General features: G+C 45.3%; 1 protein-coding gene across 1 annotated transcript in view; it reads right to left on the reverse strand.

The window, feature by feature from the left end:
* The window catches only part of BRINP1 (bone morphogenetic protein/retinoic acid inducible neural-specific 1), a 73,020-nt gene extending 53,640 nt beyond the window's left edge, over nt 1-19,380 (reverse strand). Inside the window, exons 1-3 of the mRNA XM_005880936.2 lie at nt 19,329-19,380; nt 5,321-5,542; nt 377-546 (exon numbers count right to left, since the gene is read on the reverse strand). Coding sequence (XP_005880998.2) covers nt 377-546; nt 5,321-5,542; nt 19,329-19,380 — 444 coding nt within the window. The remainder of the gene's footprint in view (nt 1-376; nt 547-5,320; nt 5,543-19,328) is intronic.
* Nucleotides 19,381-19,830: the final 450 nt, after the last annotated feature.

The raw sequence follows: 19,830 nt of genomic DNA on the forward strand, positions 1-19,830 counted from the left end.
ACCCCTGAGCAAATGTTAAAGAAATTACTGTAATTCAGTAGCTCTGTGACCTTCAGAAAAATCATCTACCCATTGTTGCCTAAGTTTCCTCTCTTAGGACAGAGCCTGGAAATCATCCATACAGGAGAACTTTGAGAGTGAATGACAAGATTGTTGCTAATTATGCTATGGCCATAGCCAGGGCTGTCCCAGTGAGTCAGTACCGATGGTCACCCTCGTGACAATGCCCATGCACTTGACCACATCAGTCAGGGGGTACTGTTAAGGTCCATGGGGGGTGAAGCCAGGGATTGTATCTGCCCATCAACTCTCAGAACACTGGGCTGCGGTGCTGCTGTCTTAGGAACCTGCCACCCAGCCCACCCTCAGGCTGTACCTTGATTGCTCCAGTTGATATCTGAATCTCATGGAGCCTCCTCATGGTGCCATCACGGTCCACAAAGTAGGACGATGCAAGCTGGTGCAGAGCTTCAACACTTTGAGTGGCATTCCCTGACTTCCTGTCGAGGCGACTTTTGTCCATGTACATGGTCAAGGCCTCCTCCCCTGCACAGAAAGGAAAGAAGCTCAGGTAGCCCTTCTAGCCTCGGGGTGGGAGGGACAGCTCCAGAGCGTGGAGGCTGAAAAGACCCTCAAACCTCCCACTAATTTCGCCCAAATTTCCTTCTGCCAATGAAAATCAAGAGCACAATGAAAGAGAAATAGACCGCAGGTGCTTTGAGCACTAAGCCCCATTAAGACAAAGATCACAGAAAAACTCTTAGTCATCAAGTCCAACCCCTACTAATCCAGTTCGTATTTCTCACCAGCAGCATCTCACGACTCACCTCCTCTCTTTGAGGTTCAGTCTCTTCTGTAAATTGATGAATTTGCCATAGATGGCCCCTTCCCATTCCTTTCTCCTCCTTCTGTTTCCTCCTCATCATCCAGTTCCTCCTTTTCCTTTTCTCATCTCTCCCCTCACCTCTTCCCTCCTTCCCTTTCTCTCTTTCTCTTTCTGCTACCCGTTCCTAGATGGACAGATAGATGGATGGAATAGTGGACAGCCAAAGAGATAGACATATAATAGTAGATAGACAAATAGATAGACAGATAGATAGATAGATAGATAGATAAAGACATAGTTGAGAGAAAGAGATAGAAAAAAAATGTGCTTGTTACAGAGAAAAATCTGAACTGTGAGCTCTGTGAAGTCAGACACTGTCTATATTAGCCACTTCTTTATCCCTTGTACAAAGCCCAGTACTCAGCATATAGTAGATAGTAGTAAATAACTAATCTTTTTTCCTTAACTACTTACATATACCAGGCACTGTGTTTCTCAGAGTGCAATGGAGAAGAGGTTATATCCCAGTAAGAAGGTTCACCAACACCAAAATTCCTCTCTGGGTTTCCCATGCCTCCACTTGAGTTAAGTTCAGAATAAGACACTCCTGTCTGCAGTTTCCCATGAAGCCATCACTGGTTATCAAAGAGGACATGTTCTTGCATCCTTTGAACAGCATAGCAACCTGAATAGGTTTGGCTTAAAAATGACTTTAGATGCAATCAGACTTAGAGTTCAGGGTGGTGGGTGGCGACCTGGGGGAACAAAGACTCGGTGCTTCTCCTGGTCAGAAGAGCAGATGCTCCATTATCATCTGAAGGATAAATGGATGGGTAGATGGATGGATGGGTGGATAGATGATTGACTGAGTAGATGAAGAGATAGATGGGTGGAAAGGTAAATGATTAAATTAAGCAAATACGTTAGAAGGTAGAGGCAAGCGGCAGAGGAAATAAGTCTTCAAAGGGTCAGCTCAGGCTCTAAAGGCCTGTGAGAGAGGAGGTGAAATCAGCCGGGTCCCTCTGGACTGAGGACTGGCAGCCCCAAACTTTAGATCAGGAGGGGTTAATGGGCTTCTCGCTACATTATTAAGACTTAATTTCTTGTTTATTAAGAGAATGTTCTGTTTAGAGTTGCTTTCCCATTAGGGCATTGCTGCAAATTGCCTCTTCACCTCACAGAGGCCTTTCCTAGGCATCTGTCCTTGGGGAGCCCTGCCTCTCTCTCTGCAGCCAGACTTGTCGAGGGGAAAAAAGTGGACTCAGCCACTCTGGGGGGTGTGGTGGGGGGAGGGGGGGAGGCTGGGGTGGGAGCTGAGCACCTGGCCTTCTCAGTCAATAGGGGCTACAACTTCCAGATGGAGGGTGGGGGTCTGAACTCTACTAGTAGCCTCTGGGTACCCCTCATCCTTTCCTGCAGAACCCCTGTGACTTTATTCTCAGCCTTCCTCTTAGCCAAGGGGAGATATCCCACAATGCAGGGTGGGAAATGAGTAGACATACAAACATACACAAGTATAAAACATGAACCCTGGTACATAAAAAAACATTCATGCAATGTACACACATGTGCATGTGCAAGCTCACATATACCCATATGTGGACATTGCACCCACAAGCACAAGTCCAATGAGTGAGCCTGTGTGCACTGAGTGTGCAGGGAGGTCCACACACGGGCTGACTTATATCCAAGCGCAGGTAGGCACGTGCACACACCTGTCTATGCATGTTGCAAGCTTATCATGCACATCACACAGACACACCCAGGCTCCAGGGGGCTTCCTTTGGGCCAAAATATGATCTTTTGAGGAACGAAGGGAAACCGGTATTCCTGTGAGTCACCCTCCACCCCCAAAACTTCCCTTCACCACCCTCCATAAGAAAATCACTCATGCCAAGCATTTTAGGAGTTGAATAGATCTCAGCAAAAAATTGAGGATCCCATGGATTTGTCTTAGTTGTCAGCCCTCCCACCGCCTCCGCGTCTTCTTTTTCACTCCCTTTCTCCCACTTCCTCTCCCTCAGAGCCATACAAATGCATTTCCTTGTCCCACGTGTGACAGTTTACGGACTGCAGTTGTTGTCTGAGTTTGCCCTTAGGAACTCACCTGACATCTCAAACAGCTTATCAAAGCATTTCTCCTAAACGGATACAGAGTTCTCCTTGGGAAAAATTACAGTGAATAAAATTTTCTACAACTCCTATAGTTAGACAGGAAAACTCACATCCGGACAGAAAAATGATTTGTTCAATGTCTCCCATTCATCTAGTGAGCGGTTCCTTAACCCACTAAATGATAAGTATAATATCAACAGTCACTATCCCAACAACAATAGCAACACTTCGTTAGGTGCGAAACACTGCACTGAGCACTTCGGATGCATCATTTTATGTAATCCTCACAATCTAAATGAAGGAAGTACTACAGTTATCTCTATTTATACAAGGGGAAGACACGGCTTACAGGAAGAGTAACTTGCCAAGGGGACACAGACCTGGTGAGGAGCAGGCGGCAGGATGGGAACCCAGGCTATCAAACCCCAGAGCCTGCCCCTTCGTTCACTACAACTTCCCACCGCCCTCCCCTCCCTCTGCATGAGGAGGCCCTTAAGAGATATTTTGCCATGAATGAATGAATGAAATGATAGCGTGAGAAGGACCTCACAGGATTCCTGGTGCCTTGTGTTCAATCAACAGTCAATCTTTCCCTTCCCCCTGCCCACTCCTCCACGTGGAGGGAACATCTAGGGCCCGCTGTCCAACACCAGAACTCACTCCAAAGCTTTGCATATTTTAAAATGTTGTGCTGTGGAAACAGGAGAGGAGCAAGGCTCTGTGAATAATTCACCACCTCGCCTTGGAAAATTAAAAATATATTTCACCGCAAAAGAAAGGTCTGTCATTTGGGGTTTCCAGAGACTCAGACAGAACACAGGCTCTAATGGAAGAACTGAATTGGTGGCAACAATTTTATTTTTCAGGTAAAATGGGAAGTAGGAGAAGTTTTAAAAAAGGGCTACAGGTTAATGCAACACTCAATGTAGAAGTTATTTTCACTTTACAAGAGAATAGAATTTATACTCCATGATTTAACATTCATAGTCCGACTTCACCTGATCCCTGACTAGCAACAAGCAACAAATGCATGCTGCTTGGCTGTTTTGGGGAGTGGGTGGGTTGGTGGATGAATTACCAATGCATGACTGGTGTTGGGTCGAAAACTAGTGCAGGCTTTGTGGACTGAAAGCCCTAAATTAAAAGCTAAGGGTTAACTTTTCTGTTTTTGTTTAAATATATTGAATTTGGAAAAAAAACAAAACCAGAAAAGAAACTTAGCTTTGTCACATACTAGCCAGACTCTTCTAAGTCTTAGCCTCTTTATCTATAAAATGCAGATAATCTGACTTAACGTGCAGTTTTGAAGGATGAAAGACAATATACAATGTGTGGTATGAGTATGTACTCAATATTAGTAGCTATTACTGTAAGAATGAATGAATTTGCCAAAGCAATCCACGTTCCTCACATCATCAACTTCCTAATCTGATCTTCCTCAAAATGCAACTGCCTGCTCAGCCTAGAAAGCTTCCCTCCTTCCCTCTACCTGGTCAGCTCCTGTCCACCCGACAGCCACTTCCTCCCTGCATGTGTACGAACCACGGCGGTCCATGGTGCTCACCCCTCCTCTGAAGAAGACATCTAGTATCTTGTGTAGCTGCCATAAGCCCTATCCAAAGGCCACTTAGCACCTCTGAGGAGGTGGCATGGTGACTTACCACCAAAGGGTTTTCTCAAACTTCAGTGGACCCCGTCACTGTGGTAGAAGAAAGCTGATGACCAAGGGATGGCAGTTTATAACATAAAATGATGCATGCAGGCAAGACCCATGAGCATCTAACTGCAGTCGTCTCTACCGTCCCCCCTTTTTTGCATTTCTTTGCTGCCTTTTATCCTCCCCTCTTCTCCTTACCCCCTAAAGACTGATTGGACTTGGGAGGGATGGGCAAGGCTGAGCAGGATGGAGCTAATCGGCCTTCCTAGTAACCTACTCCAAGAAGATACAAATGATACCCCCTTGGTAAAATTCGAACCTCAAACTATCAGTCTCTCAAGCAGACTTAAATTAACAAAGGCAATTCTCCAAACAACACCTGCATTTTAATTATTTCCCCAGATTAGACTACCTTGCAAAAGGAACGAATACAATAACCAAATGAAGCATTCCCAACAACAAACTGAGCTAATTCCAAGGCGAAGCCATGCTTCCACAGAAGTTAGTCAACTGTCAAGGTAGACGGTCCTAGACAACAGAAGCAACTGCTCTGAGAGGACCACGAGAACCCAGACCACCTGGCTTCTGTGGCAATATCCGCTTTGGAGAGATGGGCCATGGCAGAGATGTCAGTTCAGCTTTGATCCCAGGGCATCCCGCCCTCCCCTCCGTCCCAGACCCAAAGTCATGACGAGGCTCTGGCCCCGTGGCTGCTGACCTACCTCCCAAGGTGGCAGAGATGAGGAGGTGGGTGCCGTACTTTTTGATGATGGTGTCGATGAACTGCTGAGTGGTGGGCCTCCTGCCCAGCAGGCGGATGCTCCTTTGAAACTCCGGCATGAGGGGCAGTGGGTGACGGACCAGGTCTCTCCTCTCGATGGCTGTGTTCCTCACCTTCCAACGGGCAAACTCCCTGGGCAGGAGAGATGTGTGAGACTCTGCAACTTACCACCTCTACCCCAAGCCAAAGTCTACCCACCATCCAGACACCCCTCTTATGGGAGAGAGTGACTATAATTGTTCTTCATATTTGTCAAGTGATACTTAGAGCCGGAGCTCTCAATCCTCTTCAGCCAACAAATATTTATTGAACACACTTCTCATCCCTTCGGAGACTTTGGTGAACCAGAGAGACACAGGCGTGTTCTCATGTAGCTTACAGAGCAGCAGGGATATAAACGTATCACTGTTGTCTCCATGCTTATCCACCTCTCTCACTAGACTGTGAATGATACCACAGAAATGGGATAGTCCTAGGTACATGGTGCATGTTACATGGTAGGACTCATGAGAATGCTAACTGGATGAATAAACCAACAAATGAATGGATGAAAGGAAAGAAGGGCGGCACAGGGGGAGGCAGGCTATGTAACAACGGACAAGATCTACGGCACAAAGCAAACTGAGACCTATTCTAAGACAATTACAAAATCAAATAAGCACAGAGCTCAGTTTAATTAAAAAATTTAACATGAATTCATTGAGCAACTATAATCTGGAAGAAATTAAGCTGGGTTCTGAAGCCTGGGGGCTGCGGGGTGGGGTTCGGTCTTTCTCTTCACTAATGATAAGATGGATCAAGACCAGAGAACACTGAACATGGGAGTCCAACTCAGCAGGCTCTCACTCCGCCTCTTGTAAACTGTGATGCGATCTTGAGCAGAGCATGTCACTTCTCTGGACCTACCTTTCTCATCTATAAAATCCAACTAAGAGTATCTCTCTCCTGTGAAGCACAGGTTCCATGAAGCATAGGGTGTGAAAATGCCTCTGGAAACTGCCAGGCACTAATTCAGTGTGAAACGTTGCTTCATAGCATTATTCCCTCACAAATTCCAGACACCGAAATCATTAAAGGTTCCCGGATGATGGACAAGGAGCATGCACACTGAATCCCAGTAGGAACTTAAGGGGCCTTGGTTCAGGTGCCCTTTGCTTTAGTAATGACCTCCGTTCTTACCAAAGACGAAGTTACCCAGGAATAATCAGCTCTCCAACCTGCCTGAGTTACAAGCTCTAGGTCCCTTGAGAAAAACAGACCAGCCAAGAGGAGTGTCAGGTCAGCATAGATAAACGATGGGAACCGGAGTTTAATGAAAAGGTCTCTCTCTCCTGCCACAGGATGGGAGAGACAAATGAAGGACGAGGCACGGAGCAAGAAGAGTGTGGGAATCCTGCCGCACCTGCCCAGGTAATTCAGTGGTGGCGCCTGATCCCTGACGCAGAGGAGCCTGGGTCTGAAGAAAGCTTTCACATCGGAATAAGTTTCCAAGCCTCAGAGCTACAGTCTATGTCTGCTTAAGGAACCTCTGTCCACAGTTCATAGCATAGTTCAAATTCTAAATGAAGTGAGCTCAGTATCGTAGACATGGGTACTTATTAAGTCAATCCGCTGCACTCAATGAACGCTTGCAGGGCACAAAGGATCATGTCTACAAAAGGTGGATGGGCATGTCACGGTCCCATGGCTTGAAGAAGCTCACAGTCTGGCAGGGAAGAGAAATTTCCAATTTATTGCAAATCAAGGACTACAGAATTCAGAAGAAGGAACCCAGACATCCCAGGTCTCCTGGGGGTGCTCCAGAGAGGAGGTCACACCTAAACTATTGTTTTGAAGTTCCCACAGGACTGAGACAAACAGAAATGCTGTTAACACAAGGAAACACACACAGCTATGCACGTGGAGGAAAGGGCAGGAGCACAGTGAGTGTGAGGGGGATACATAACGCATATGGGAAGGGCTGAACAAGACAGGAGATGCAGGAAGAAGGGGTGAAGATGTTGACAAGATGGGGCAAGAGGGGTGGCCAGATATGGGGAAAGGTAGGGGATGTGAGAGCTAGTGGAGAGGTGTGGTAGGTGGCTTGGACATGAATCCCAATGACCCTAGGCCCCTGGTGTTCACACTCCATGTAATCTCTTCTCAATGAGCGTGGGCACAAGTGGACTAGCAACTTGCTTCCAAAGAATAGAATAGGAAGGGGATTGAATGTTACTTTCACAATTAGGTTACACAATATGGCCACTTCTCTCTATATATATATCTCTCTCTATAATTCTAATTTTTTAAAAAAAGAAACATATCCTTGGGTGAGAGTAAAAATAGAAAGCAATGAGAATCATCAGATATTTCTGAAGAAAATATTCTTTCCTCATCAGATTATCTCTGAAATGTATTGAATTATATTAAATTATATACATTAGTTATGGAATTATATATATATACATGCATAGAAACTATTACATAGACATATATAGTATACTAGCTGAATATATAGTTTTATATTATCATGATAATACTATATCACATATATATCACTTTTATTTATAACTTATGATCCTGGGTTACTTTTTTTTATGTGACTATGTCTACATTTCTCAAAACTAACACATAGAGAGGTTATGCAACATGACAAAAGTCACAGAACTCTACTAGTTAGTGGAAGAGCTGAAAGTAGGAAACCAGTATCCTGATTCATAAATCACTCTTTTAATGTAGACACTGACAGGTAGATATGAAAACCACAGTAGAAGCCGGACTGGCCCAAAGGAATCTGCCACCCACCACCAAAGCACAAGCCCATGACTTAATCCCCTTTTGCTTGTTTAACAGCCTCCATCGCCTTCCCGATATGCACAGCTACACCCCAGGGCCTGCCCTCTGTGTTGCTTCCTTGAAAACTAGGGAGGAAGCTGAGGCTGGGTTCCCACTCCTCCCTGGCAGGTGATGCCAGGCCTAAGTGGGGGGGGGAGCGGTGGCCTGCTGAGCAGGGCCAGGCTCTTGGGAGGGGCTCAGTCACTGGACAGGTTGTTATGAAGTGCTGGCTCTGTGCCAGGCTCTCCATGCTCAACATCACCAATGGAGCTCCGAGCCTAAGGAACCCATCTTCCTGCAAAAAGGGGATGACTAGGAGAGTCACGTAACAGCGGTGTGCTACTCACAATGGTCATTTTAGTCACACAGCGATCGGACAGGAGGGTCCCTGACCCAGTCGGGAGGAGGGGCTGGGGTGGAAGCAGACCTGTCCAAGAATTCTCTGTACAAGTTGAATCTTAAAGGGCATGTAGGGTTTGGGCAAGGATAGTGAAAGAATGGTTCAGGAAGAATGAGATCAAAATGGAGGAGAATGGGAGAGGTAAGATGGAGAGAGAGGGATGCATGTGTGTGCAGCATTCGTGTGTGTGTGTGTGTGTGTGTGTGTGTGTGTGAGTGTGTGTGTGTATGCATGGATGTAGAAAATGATAAGAGGTAGAGACAGACAATTTGTCAGGGACCACATGACAAAGCGCCTTGTGTGCCAAACTTTGTTATTAGACTTCTGTCTGTAAACTGTTCTTCTTGGCCAACAATCCAGACTAACACCTTTCAGAGAATAAGTTCACGTGACTCTGTGACATCATAGGGATGTTGGAGCAAAGACTGGTAGTCACAGGATTCTACTACTGTGTACTATTCACCAAAATGCACACAGGTGAAGGGCTTTATGGGACCAGGGCCACTCAGAAGTAAAATTAAACAACAGTAGAGTTGAAACAATGGATTTAGGTTTTCAAAATCTGAGTACCTACTATTTTCCCAGATCAGAGGATAGAGCAGTACACAAATTAAAGTCCTGCTATCAAGGATCATGCATGCAGTTGAGGGTGGACAGCTAACAAAGAGACAAATGTGTAATGTGTCAGAGGGACGTACATGATATGAAGACAAAAAGCAGAGGAAGAAGATTAGGATGTCCAGGGGTGGGTGAAGGTGTGGTTTTATATAGATGGTTGAAAAAGCCTTCCTGATTTGATGACATTTCAGGAGAGACTTGGTGGAAATGAAGAGACCATGGAGTTACTCGGCAGAAGAGTGATCTAGGAAGAAAAAAAACAGGTGCGAAGGTCCTGAGGTAGAAATGTGTTCGCTAGGTTTAGGGAGCACTGAGCAGGCAGGTCTAGATGAGTAGATAAGTCAAGATAAGATGAAAGAAACAGTTATAGTAAAAAAAAAACCCTCAAAATATGGAATTAAAAGATCTCAAAAAGATAAGTTAGATTTGATAAAGATTTTTTTCATTTTTAAATTCTAAGTAATATAGAAAGTCAATAGAAAGTTTTGAACAATGAGCCAATCACACTTAAGTTTGAAAAGAGGAGCAGGCAATCTTGTTTTCTGTAAAGGGCCATTATAGTAAATATTTTGGTTTTGCTACCATAAACAATACATACATAAGTGAGCATGGCTGTGTTCCAATAAAACTTTATTTACCAAGCAGATGGCAGGCCGGATTTGGCCCAGAGGGAGTATGACCCCTGTTCTAAAAGCATCACTGACGCCTTTCATAGAAGTCATCAAATTTAACTCACTCAACCCACAAATGGGGAAACTGAATTTCAAAGACATTAAGTTATTTGCCCAAGATCACACAACAATGACTGGCAGGGCTGAAATCAGACCTTAGCTCAACACTCCAACTATAGTGCCCTTTCCATTTCAACGTTCCACCTTAAAACACACACACACACACACACACACACACACAATAAAAGAGAGTGAGAAAGCCTTGCTCCTCATCTTGCCTAACTGCTCTGCTGGCGCAGGAACAATGTCATGTAAGTTCTCAGGGAACACGTATCCTTCCTTCTGCGCCCACAGCGCAAGTCAATTCCCCTTGGAGGGGAAGGAGCACTCACAAAGGCACAGGATCCGTGGAATATGCTCATGCCCAATTAGGCCTCCCAGCAGGACAGGCATACCAATTAGATGGAGATTAAAAAGGGATCCTGGCTGGGGGGCAGGGGGTAGCTGCAGCAAGGCCCATTCCAATGAGGAAGTGGAAGCCAGCCAGAGGCTCCTGATGACATAGGCAGAGGATGGATGGAGACTGGGGTCAGGGTGGCAGGACTTCAGATAAGGCTGGAGAGAAGATGGTCAGTCCAACGCTTAGCATCGCCTGGGTAGGAAAGCTCACTCATCCTTTTTACTAACGCTCTGTTCTCCTGTATGTGCGCACATGTGCATCCCCCCTCCCCCCCCACACACACAGATGCACACACACCCATTCAATGACACACTGAGCATGAGGTGGCACTGAAGGAGAAAAGATGGTAAGACAGACAGGAGAACTGGGAACTGGCTCTGTGCCCTAGAGAAATAAGCTGATGTATTAGATGGGCTTCAGCTCTGTATCTCTTAGCTTGGGCTCTGGAGGGAGAAATCTGTGAAATAGAGCAGCGGTCACCAACCTTTCGGACCTCAGGGACCACCAGTGGCCTGCGGACCACCAGTTGGCGAGCGCTGAGAGAGAGGACAAGTTTGCTTATAGTCTGTGAAATGTGGATGTGATCCAGGGGACGCATGTCTACCCTAGAGGGATTGGTTTAGAATTGCATTCATTCATGAAACACAGTCAGTACCTAGAACATAATAAGGCCTCAATAACGCTCTAGCATTAAAGGCATTATCAATATTCTAGCTGTCACTATGCTTACAGGAGAGGCTACAATGGGAAGTTGGGTGACAGTGGATGGATGGTGGGATGGGAGAGAGAGGGAAACAACCGTGATCTTTTAAATGTCATCAGTAGGTAGACCTTCTGGGATAGGTGGGCTTTGAACCTTGTGATGTACAGTACAAGTACTGAGTCTGAATTGAAGGAATGCACCAATAGTTTATAAGCTCCCTCCCAGCCTGTTTCTTCCTATATGCCATGCAGACCAACAACATGCATCTCCACGCAGTGCGCTGAGTTAAATAAAATAATGGTTGGAAAACTTATTGGTAAATTGCAACAGGGTACACACAAGTGTAAGCTGCTGTTGGTATTGTTTTATTATTTGCGTAGGGCACATGTATAATAATGCTTCTATTGCTTAGATTTTTCCTTTTGTGTTTCCTCCTGAAAAATGGGGGGTGACAATTTCTACTTTTTGGGGCCTTGAGAGAGCACCCCTAGGGTGAGTGCTGGAGAATGTGTTTCCTCCAGTTTCCTCTACAACTGAGGTTACTAATGATGAGGGAAGAAGTGAGGGGCAGCTCTCCTCTTCTTGACAGAGCATGTTTTTCAGCTTGATTTTTAATTAAATCTGATCTCATAATGGCAGGGTGAGTGCTGGAGAATGTGAGTTTCCTCCAGAACTGAGGCTACTAACGATGAGGGAAGAAGTGAGGGGCAGCTCTCCTCTTCTTGACAGAGCATGTTTTTCAGCTTGATTTTTAATTAAATCTGATCTCATAATGGAAATAATTGGAGGTGATTTCCAAAAACACATTCCATATAGACTCAAAGTACAGAAAATGAAAAAAATAAAGAGAAAAATGAAATAAATTTTGGGTTAAGATGAACATGCAAAATTCAGTCTATGGAGTCCTGTACACTTGATCAAAATGGACTACAAGTGTCTCCGAGCTTCCCTGCAGCCAAAGGGAAAAGAGAATTCCACCCAAAAGAGCCACACAGTCAAGGTTTCCTTAAACCAGCAGTCGCCAACCTTTTGGACCTCATGGACCAACAGTGGGCCGCGGACCACAGGTTTGCGACCGCTGGTCTAGAAGATGACTGAGCAGTTGCTCAAAGTTGCTGTAGAAACACAGATGTTCTGGATATTACATTAGGACATGACAGTCTTCCATAATTTCAAATAAAGAAGTGGATGTAGTGGATGCTGGTAGGGGGTGTCTTCAACAATACCCCATGTTTATTTGATGGGCTCACTATAGCCTTATGCATATGCCAAAGCAACCATACAGTAGAGCAATTCCATGAGAGTCAAATGTATTACAGTCTAAATATGTAGCTCTCTAGTGGTCTGATTTAATCCAAGGGTACATTTTAGAGCAGTTTATAGACACTGTGGTCCCCATAAATGTTTATTGAAAGCATTACTGATTACGGTTATAGGATGTTTGCATTGTTTACTCCTGGCGGCTTATCCCATTGGTTGTGTTAACAAATCATTTGGAAGTAGAATAAAAACAAGCCTCTGAACAAGGAGTGCTGGGGGTGAGGACCCTAGGACCACTTCAGTTATTGTGAACAGCAAATTATCCCCAGAGATGAACAAGGGCAGGAGAGAGAGAGAGAGAGAGACAGAGAGAGACAGAGACAGAGACACAGAGACACTTGGGGAAAGGTGAACCCAAGGGCACATGTGAAGTGGAAATGATGCATCTTAACAAGTAGGGAGTCCACAACATGCCACCTGCCTGGGACACATCTCCTGCCTGCTCCATGCCCCAGAACTCAAGTGGGAACCAGGTGGATCTCTGGGACATGTTGGCCCCAGAGAGATGAGGAGACATGCATGTGAATAGTTTTATGTTAATTACAAAATATCGGCTTAACAACCCTTGCTTACAATATGCATATAAGCCTTCCCATTGCCTAAAGTGTGCTCACTTCAGTAACAGCACTTTGAGCCACACTAACCCCAGCAGCCACTCTGAAGGCGCTGGGAGAATAAAGGTCCAAGAAGTGGGGGGAGCTCATCCCAGGAAAGCGCCTGGAACAAGTGAGCTCCCTGCTTCTCATTGAGCAGAGACTTGAGAGGGAACAGTAGAAACTCAACAAGCACACTTGGAGCTACCCAACTCTCCTACAAATGGACCATTTTCAGAAGAGCAAAGGGGATTCTCCATGCAGCACCATTACTGAGGACAGGAGCCACTATGGGGGTCATGGGGATTCATCCAGGAAAGCAGCTTGCTTTCTTTTCCTCGGAGGGGCTGGAGTCTCCTGAGAGGCCCCCAGTCAGCTGAGCTGCCTCCCTGCCCCGCATACAGAATCCAGCCAGATGGAAGAGCTTCGGAGTGATCATCCAAGGAGATTGCAGCCATTTCACAAAAGAGGAAACTGAGGCCCAAAGAGAAAGGGACTTGCCCAAGGCCACAGCACCATCAGGGATAAGAGGGCCTGGGCTCTGGGTTTCTGGTCTCAGATCCACTGTTCTCCATCCCCATCCACTGTCCTATCCCCTCACCTTGATTTTGTGGGGTCTGTAGTACTCGGTCCTTTACAGAGTTCTGTCACCACATACACCATCTTCCTGACAACCTGGAAGATGGGGGTGAAGGTACTGCTATCCCCATCGGAAGTGGAGGAAACTGAGGTCCAGGCCCAAGAAGGCCATATGGCAAACCCACGCCAATGATGGGACAGAAACTCAGATTCAAGGATCCCTGCTTCCTCCTGCTCCCTCCTCCTCCTCTGGCCACTAGAGACACATGTCACCATCCCTGGAGGGCAGTGTTAGCTCTCCCAATCCACCTTGCCAGGAGCCCCTCCTGTGCTCTGCAGAAGGGTGATCTACACCATATCGAAGAAAAGCAAATGCTCGTTCACTGAGCATCTGAAAAGGAGACACACAATAGGTCCTTTCCCAGAGACCTGGCACTGTGGGAGGAGCTAAGCCTAAAGTCAGAAAGGCCTGACTTTGAATCCCAGCAGAAAGCCACTCATGAGCTGAGTGACCCCTTGCACACTGCTCAGCGTCTCTGAGCTTCCTATCTGTGCAACAGGAATCCCATCTTACCTGGCAGGGTTGCTGGAAGGAGTGAGCATAATGAATGCAATTAATCCGGCAGTAGTAGCTACTCAGTAAATGTTCACTATTTCCCCTTGGCAAGGCATTCTAAAATGGGAGTTTGTAGCATAACACATAACTTTTAATGGATCTTTTAAATAATCTTAATATGTCTATGGGCTCCAGGGATTACACAAACTGCATATAAATAAAATATTTAAAATTCTGTTTACTCGATCTGTCTCTCTGCTTATTTCCAAAGCATCTATTGTGAAAGCATGACTCATAACTAAATATAGATTAATAAAAGTTTGGAGCAGCAATTATTTTCCAATTATCATAAATCCCATTAAACACTGCAATTATACGAATTCTCTCTTTCAGATCACAAATTCTGAGAGCTCCAAGGGACCACAGAAAAGGTCTTCGTGCTGCCTTCCATCTTCGGATGGAAACACAGAGACCCTGAGAGGGGAAATGACTTTCCAGGGACACACAGCTGTGAGGGGCAGAGCTGGTTTAAAACCCAGCTCATGCCCTAGCCGGTTTGGCTCAGTGGATAGAGCAGTCAGTGATGGCGAACCTTTTGAGCTCGGCGTTTCAGCATTTTGAAAAACCCTAACTTAACTCTGGTGCCGTGTCACATATAGAAATTTTTTGATATCTGCAACCATAGTAAAACAAAGACTTATATTTTTGATATTTATTTTATATATTTAAATGCCATTTAACAAAGAAAAATCAACCAAAAAAAATGAGTTCGCGTGTCACCTCTGACACGCGTGTCATAGGTTCGCCATCACCGCCCTATGGTAAGGCCAAACCCTAGCCCACACACCTGGAGGGTGGGCTCAGGTCTCCCTGGAGTACAGCTATGCCCTGTGTTTGTGAGCCCTGGAGAGTTGGCTCCAACAGGAACTGGAAACCTGGAAGAGATTACGCGGATGGGAGCTGGTTCACCCTCTGAGGAGGGAGCCCTGGGTTGCAGGAAGATGTGGTCTCTGCTTTGGAAGGAAGTTGAAGACAAATCAACTAGGCTTTCTGCTCTCTCCCACTACTTGGTGACTGTTTATTTCCCTTCTATCATCTTCAAGCTTTGGTGACTCACTGTCCACAGAGATTGGCCTCTCACCCAAGGCTGAAATTTAAGGCAGGGCTAATCCCCTTTTAGGCTTCAGGTCATAGAGAAGAGCCCCCTCATTCAAGGAGAACCTCCATCCCAGGGGAGATGACTCACCACCCACATCCCCAGGGAGCAGATTCATTCTCCCTGGGTCCTGGAGAATCCCATACTGACTTTATCAGGGAGAGCATCGGCATTCACTTTACATGTTCAACAGGATCTATTGGTTAATAAGATGTGATTATCTTGCTTGAAATAGACAAGGACAGATGGGCATGGATGGTGCTGCACAAGAGTCTAAAATATTTACTCTCTGGCCCTTTACAGGAACAGTTTGCTGCCCCTAATTTATCCCATTGACCTAGTCAGTGAAATAATGTGTTTTAAGGGAATACCAAGGATATGCCAGATCAAAGATTTATAGATTGGATTACTCAAATAGTAGATCAGTAAATTCTGTGGGTTTTTTTTTTTAAACAAAAAAGGCTTCCTTGTCTTAAAAATATTTGAAAACTACTGGACCAAAGCAAATTATAAGATTTATAGATTGAATTACTCAAAAAGTAAATCAGTAAATTCTGTGGGTTTTTTTTTAACAAAAAAGGCTTCCTTGTTTTAAAAATATTTGAAAACTACTGGACCAAAGCAAATTAGCAAACAAGGATATTTTCCCACACCGCCTGCTTGGAGCACCTTTGAGCCTAAATAAAGTCACCCTTTAAAATATAAATTAGAAGGAACTGATTGAAAAAAAATGCCAAGATCACAACACCTGAGTATGGAAATAAACCTGTTTCAAGTGGAATTTATGATTTGATGATTAAACAAGATAATTGGTTTAATGTATGCAATGATGAAAAAATACCATCTGGGGCGCCAAAGGCCTTCCAAAGGTCTTCGCCCAAACACCACAAGAAGAAAGATAGCACCAACTTTCCATTAGAACACAATGCACATTGTGAGGCCATGAAAACATGGCTCTCACAGCCAGAATTAGGAGGTCTGGGAGACACCAACAGAAAAGCAAAGCCCCACTAAATAAAGCAAGTCTTTCTAACTGCGAGAATGAATCAGAAGAGGGCAGGATGCCCTAGGACAAGCATGTCAAACTCAAAGGCTAACACAGGCCAAATAAATGAGGCCTGGGGCCCGCGGGCCGCGAGTTTGACATGCTTGCCCTGGGAAGTAGGGAGACCCCTGTCTGAAGATATGGAAGTGGAGATCGAGTAACTGATCGGTGGAGATGCTTATTAGGGGGAATTCAGAGCCCACAGGGTGGTTGGAAATGTTGCTGTTGCTGTATTTACTGACTTGGAGAAACAACGAGTTTCAGGAAAGAGACCGTGTATGGAACATTAGTTACTGTCCTCTGTGCGCCCAGGTGAACTGGAAATGTTTCAGCGGGAGCTTGTCACTGTAACCACTGACAGGTATGTTAGTTTCACATGGGCACACCAGGTGACAGATGACAGTTATGGGAGAGAGTCCCTATGTTTCTGCTTTTAGCTCCGGTTAGTGGGATGATAGTCCAAAACACTGAGAGGTCAGTCCCCCGTCTACCCCATGGCTTCCCCCAGAATCTGAATTTCAATTCTATTCTTTCTCCTAAAGCACATAAAGATGGTTCCTTTCCACTGAGTGGTCCTTTGGGTCCTCGGTTTTGCTGTCCCCACAAACAACTAGCAAATGTCATTGTTCTTGGGCATAAGAACATTTCAATGGCCACATCCTATGAAAGCCACTGCAAGCTCACTGGTACTTTCCAGGGAGTACCAACCCCTCTCTCACGCAGAGGCTTAGACACCTAACTCCACAGACTCAGGCACAAATAATACCTATTTTCCAACATTGGACATGCTTGATGCTTCACATCCATATGCCTACGCATAAATTATACTGGCCCCTAATATGGGCCAGCTGCCTTACATTAATACTCACAAGCACCCTGGGAGATGGTTATAATCATGTCCCTTGCACATATGAAGAAACTAGGGTTCAAGGACCCAGCCAGATATAACTCTATGACACTATGGGCACATTAGATTTGACTTATGATGACTTTCAACCCAACATTCTGTCTAGCAAACTCATTGCCTATTATGAACCTCAAGTCCATAAATATATATGAACTGTTCTTAAACCACATCTTGCATTTTTGGCAATGTGCTGCCAATATTTTGGCCTCCTTAAAGGCTGACATTGGGTCCAGAGGAACAAGCTTTGAACTTCAAGCAAAGGCATCATAAATCCACCGTCTACTTCACCATGATACTCTGGGCTACCTTAGACAAACATCCTCTTTGCATTTCACTTTTCCCATTTGTAAAATGGACAGCTGGACTGGCTTAATAGACCTCAAGCATTTATTTAGATCTGAAACATTTGGTTCATCAATGCATTCTTTCAAGTATGTATTTTTGTTTGTTTATTTTGGAGCATCTGTCTATCTCTATTTTAGGTGCTTGGTGACAGAAGTGAACCATATAGACAACGAATTTGCATTTTGCTGGAGAAAACACAAATAATAATAGTCCAATACATATTTTGCAAAGTAGGAAAAGTAGACATAAGTAGAACTTCCCTGGGAATGGGGAGGGACACAGAACCCTGTCTCTCCCCTCACTACCTATGTTGCAGGCTACGGAGCCCGATCAGAGTCGGACTGTGTGTGTGCTTTGTGAAATGAGGTCCACAGGCCACCTGCATCAGACTTCGATGGAAATCCATGTTAAAATACAGAAACAAGGGCTCACTCCACCCAGCAAGTCAGAGCTCTGTCTCTGCCTTTTGACCAAGGTGCTGAGGGACGCTTCTACAGAGTAAAACTGAGAACCTCAGGACTGATGGGCCCCCGAGGTCTCCCCTGCTTTGCATTGTCTTCTCCTGCATCCCCTCGTAGTCATCTCCTTCCCAACGCACTGAGCCTCAGCTGGAAGTCACTTCTGCAGGGAACTTTCCCCAATGCCCCCAGCAAGCTCATGTCCCCCGAACCACTGAAAGTAGCTGGCAATTATATTCTTCTGTGATGGTTTTATTGTCATCCCCTCCACGGGGCAGGGACTATATCTAGTTTGCTCAGCTCTAGTACATTCCAGGAACGTATAAAGTGCCCAATAAAGAATTCTTAAATAAATGCAGACAGCACAAGTGAGTTTATGCATAGATGTCTCCTTTCCAGCATTAAGAAACTCATGTTTCTAGGCACCACCCACAATCAGATCGTTTCCCTGCCAACGCTTAGCCCCTGGAATCTGGCAAGTTACCTTAGGACTCTGTTTCCAAACTGCCCAAGCCTTCAGTGACTTCCTGTTTCTATTTATGACTGTACCCTGTTCCATGTGTAGATAAAGGTGGCAATTTAAGCCTCAGGAGTGAGAAGTTTTGGAATTAATCCTTAACACCCTAGGGCTTTCATTTTCCCCTTTTCTAATCAGTAGCACATCTAATAAATCCAAAGATCTGCAGGATAGATTCTTATGGGATTAACTAAAACAAGGTTCTTCGCCAAGACACATGGAGGTGCAACTGCCACCCACCTGGCTCCCTGCTTCCACCTTGACAACCCTACAATTTTCCTCATTATTACAGCCAGAATTCTCTTCTCAGAGTAGGGCTTGGCTCATCACACCTCCTCCACCTTGTTGAGAAACCATCAATGAATCCCCGCTGTCTACACAATTCCTATCCAAGCTTCCCCATGACCAGAGTTGAACCTCAGATTGCCAGCTCCTCCCTCTATTACCACAGCCTTACTCCACTCAAACTGAACTGCTCTGTGGACCCACCTTCACCTTTTCCTTAGATTTTAATGAACTTCCAGAGACTAGCCCCTACCTGAAATATAGCCCAAAGCACGCAATTCTGAGTACGATGCCTTCCATGGCCTGTCCTGCCGGGACCCTCCGGCTTCATTGTAACCTAATCTCCCCCTGGTCCCCGCAGGTACACAGCGTGTTTGTTACTGTTTTATTGAGCTCCCTCGACTGTGCAAACCCACTCTGACCTGCAGGCTTTCCTACCTGTTGAAAAAACTCCCTGCTTCTGCTGGTTCACTGTTAGTCACCAATAGCACTTTGCACTTCCCCAATGAAAGTGTGCATTACCTTGCACTACAATTGCCTGTTTACTTCCTTCTGTTCCTGCTACATGATGCATTCTGCGTGAGAATAAAAGAGGTAACTTGTGCAGAGTGTTCTCAGCACCTCGCTGGAGGCCGGGCATAGAGTAGGTCTGAAATATCTGAGGAAAGAATGAACGTGTCACTGTCATGTTGGCTCCATGACTTCCCAGGTATTCGCTCAGTCCACCAACATTTGAGCGCCTACTATGTTAAAGGCGGTCTTCTATAGGAAGTACATACAGCAGTGACAAGGGCAAATTGTGGTCCTTGTCAAGCTTATAGTCCAGTAGGAGTGCCCGTCAATAAAGCAATGAATATGCCATGAAATGCCAGACAATGCTAGGTCTCATGGAAAAATAAAACAAGGTAAAAGGACAGAAAATGAACAGGGGCAGATAGGGTTCATTTTAAAATGGGGCAGTGGAAGCTTCTCCAAGGAGGAGAAATACGACTGCAGACCTGAATGAGGTAAAGGAGGTTCAGAT

This window comes from Myotis brandtii, unplaced genomic scaffold, assembly GCF_000412655.1.
Source record: "Myotis brandtii unplaced genomic scaffold, ASM41265v1 scaffold658, whole genome shotgun sequence".
Taxonomy (NCBI): Eukaryota; Metazoa; Chordata; class Mammalia; order Chiroptera; family Vespertilionidae; genus Myotis; species Myotis brandtii.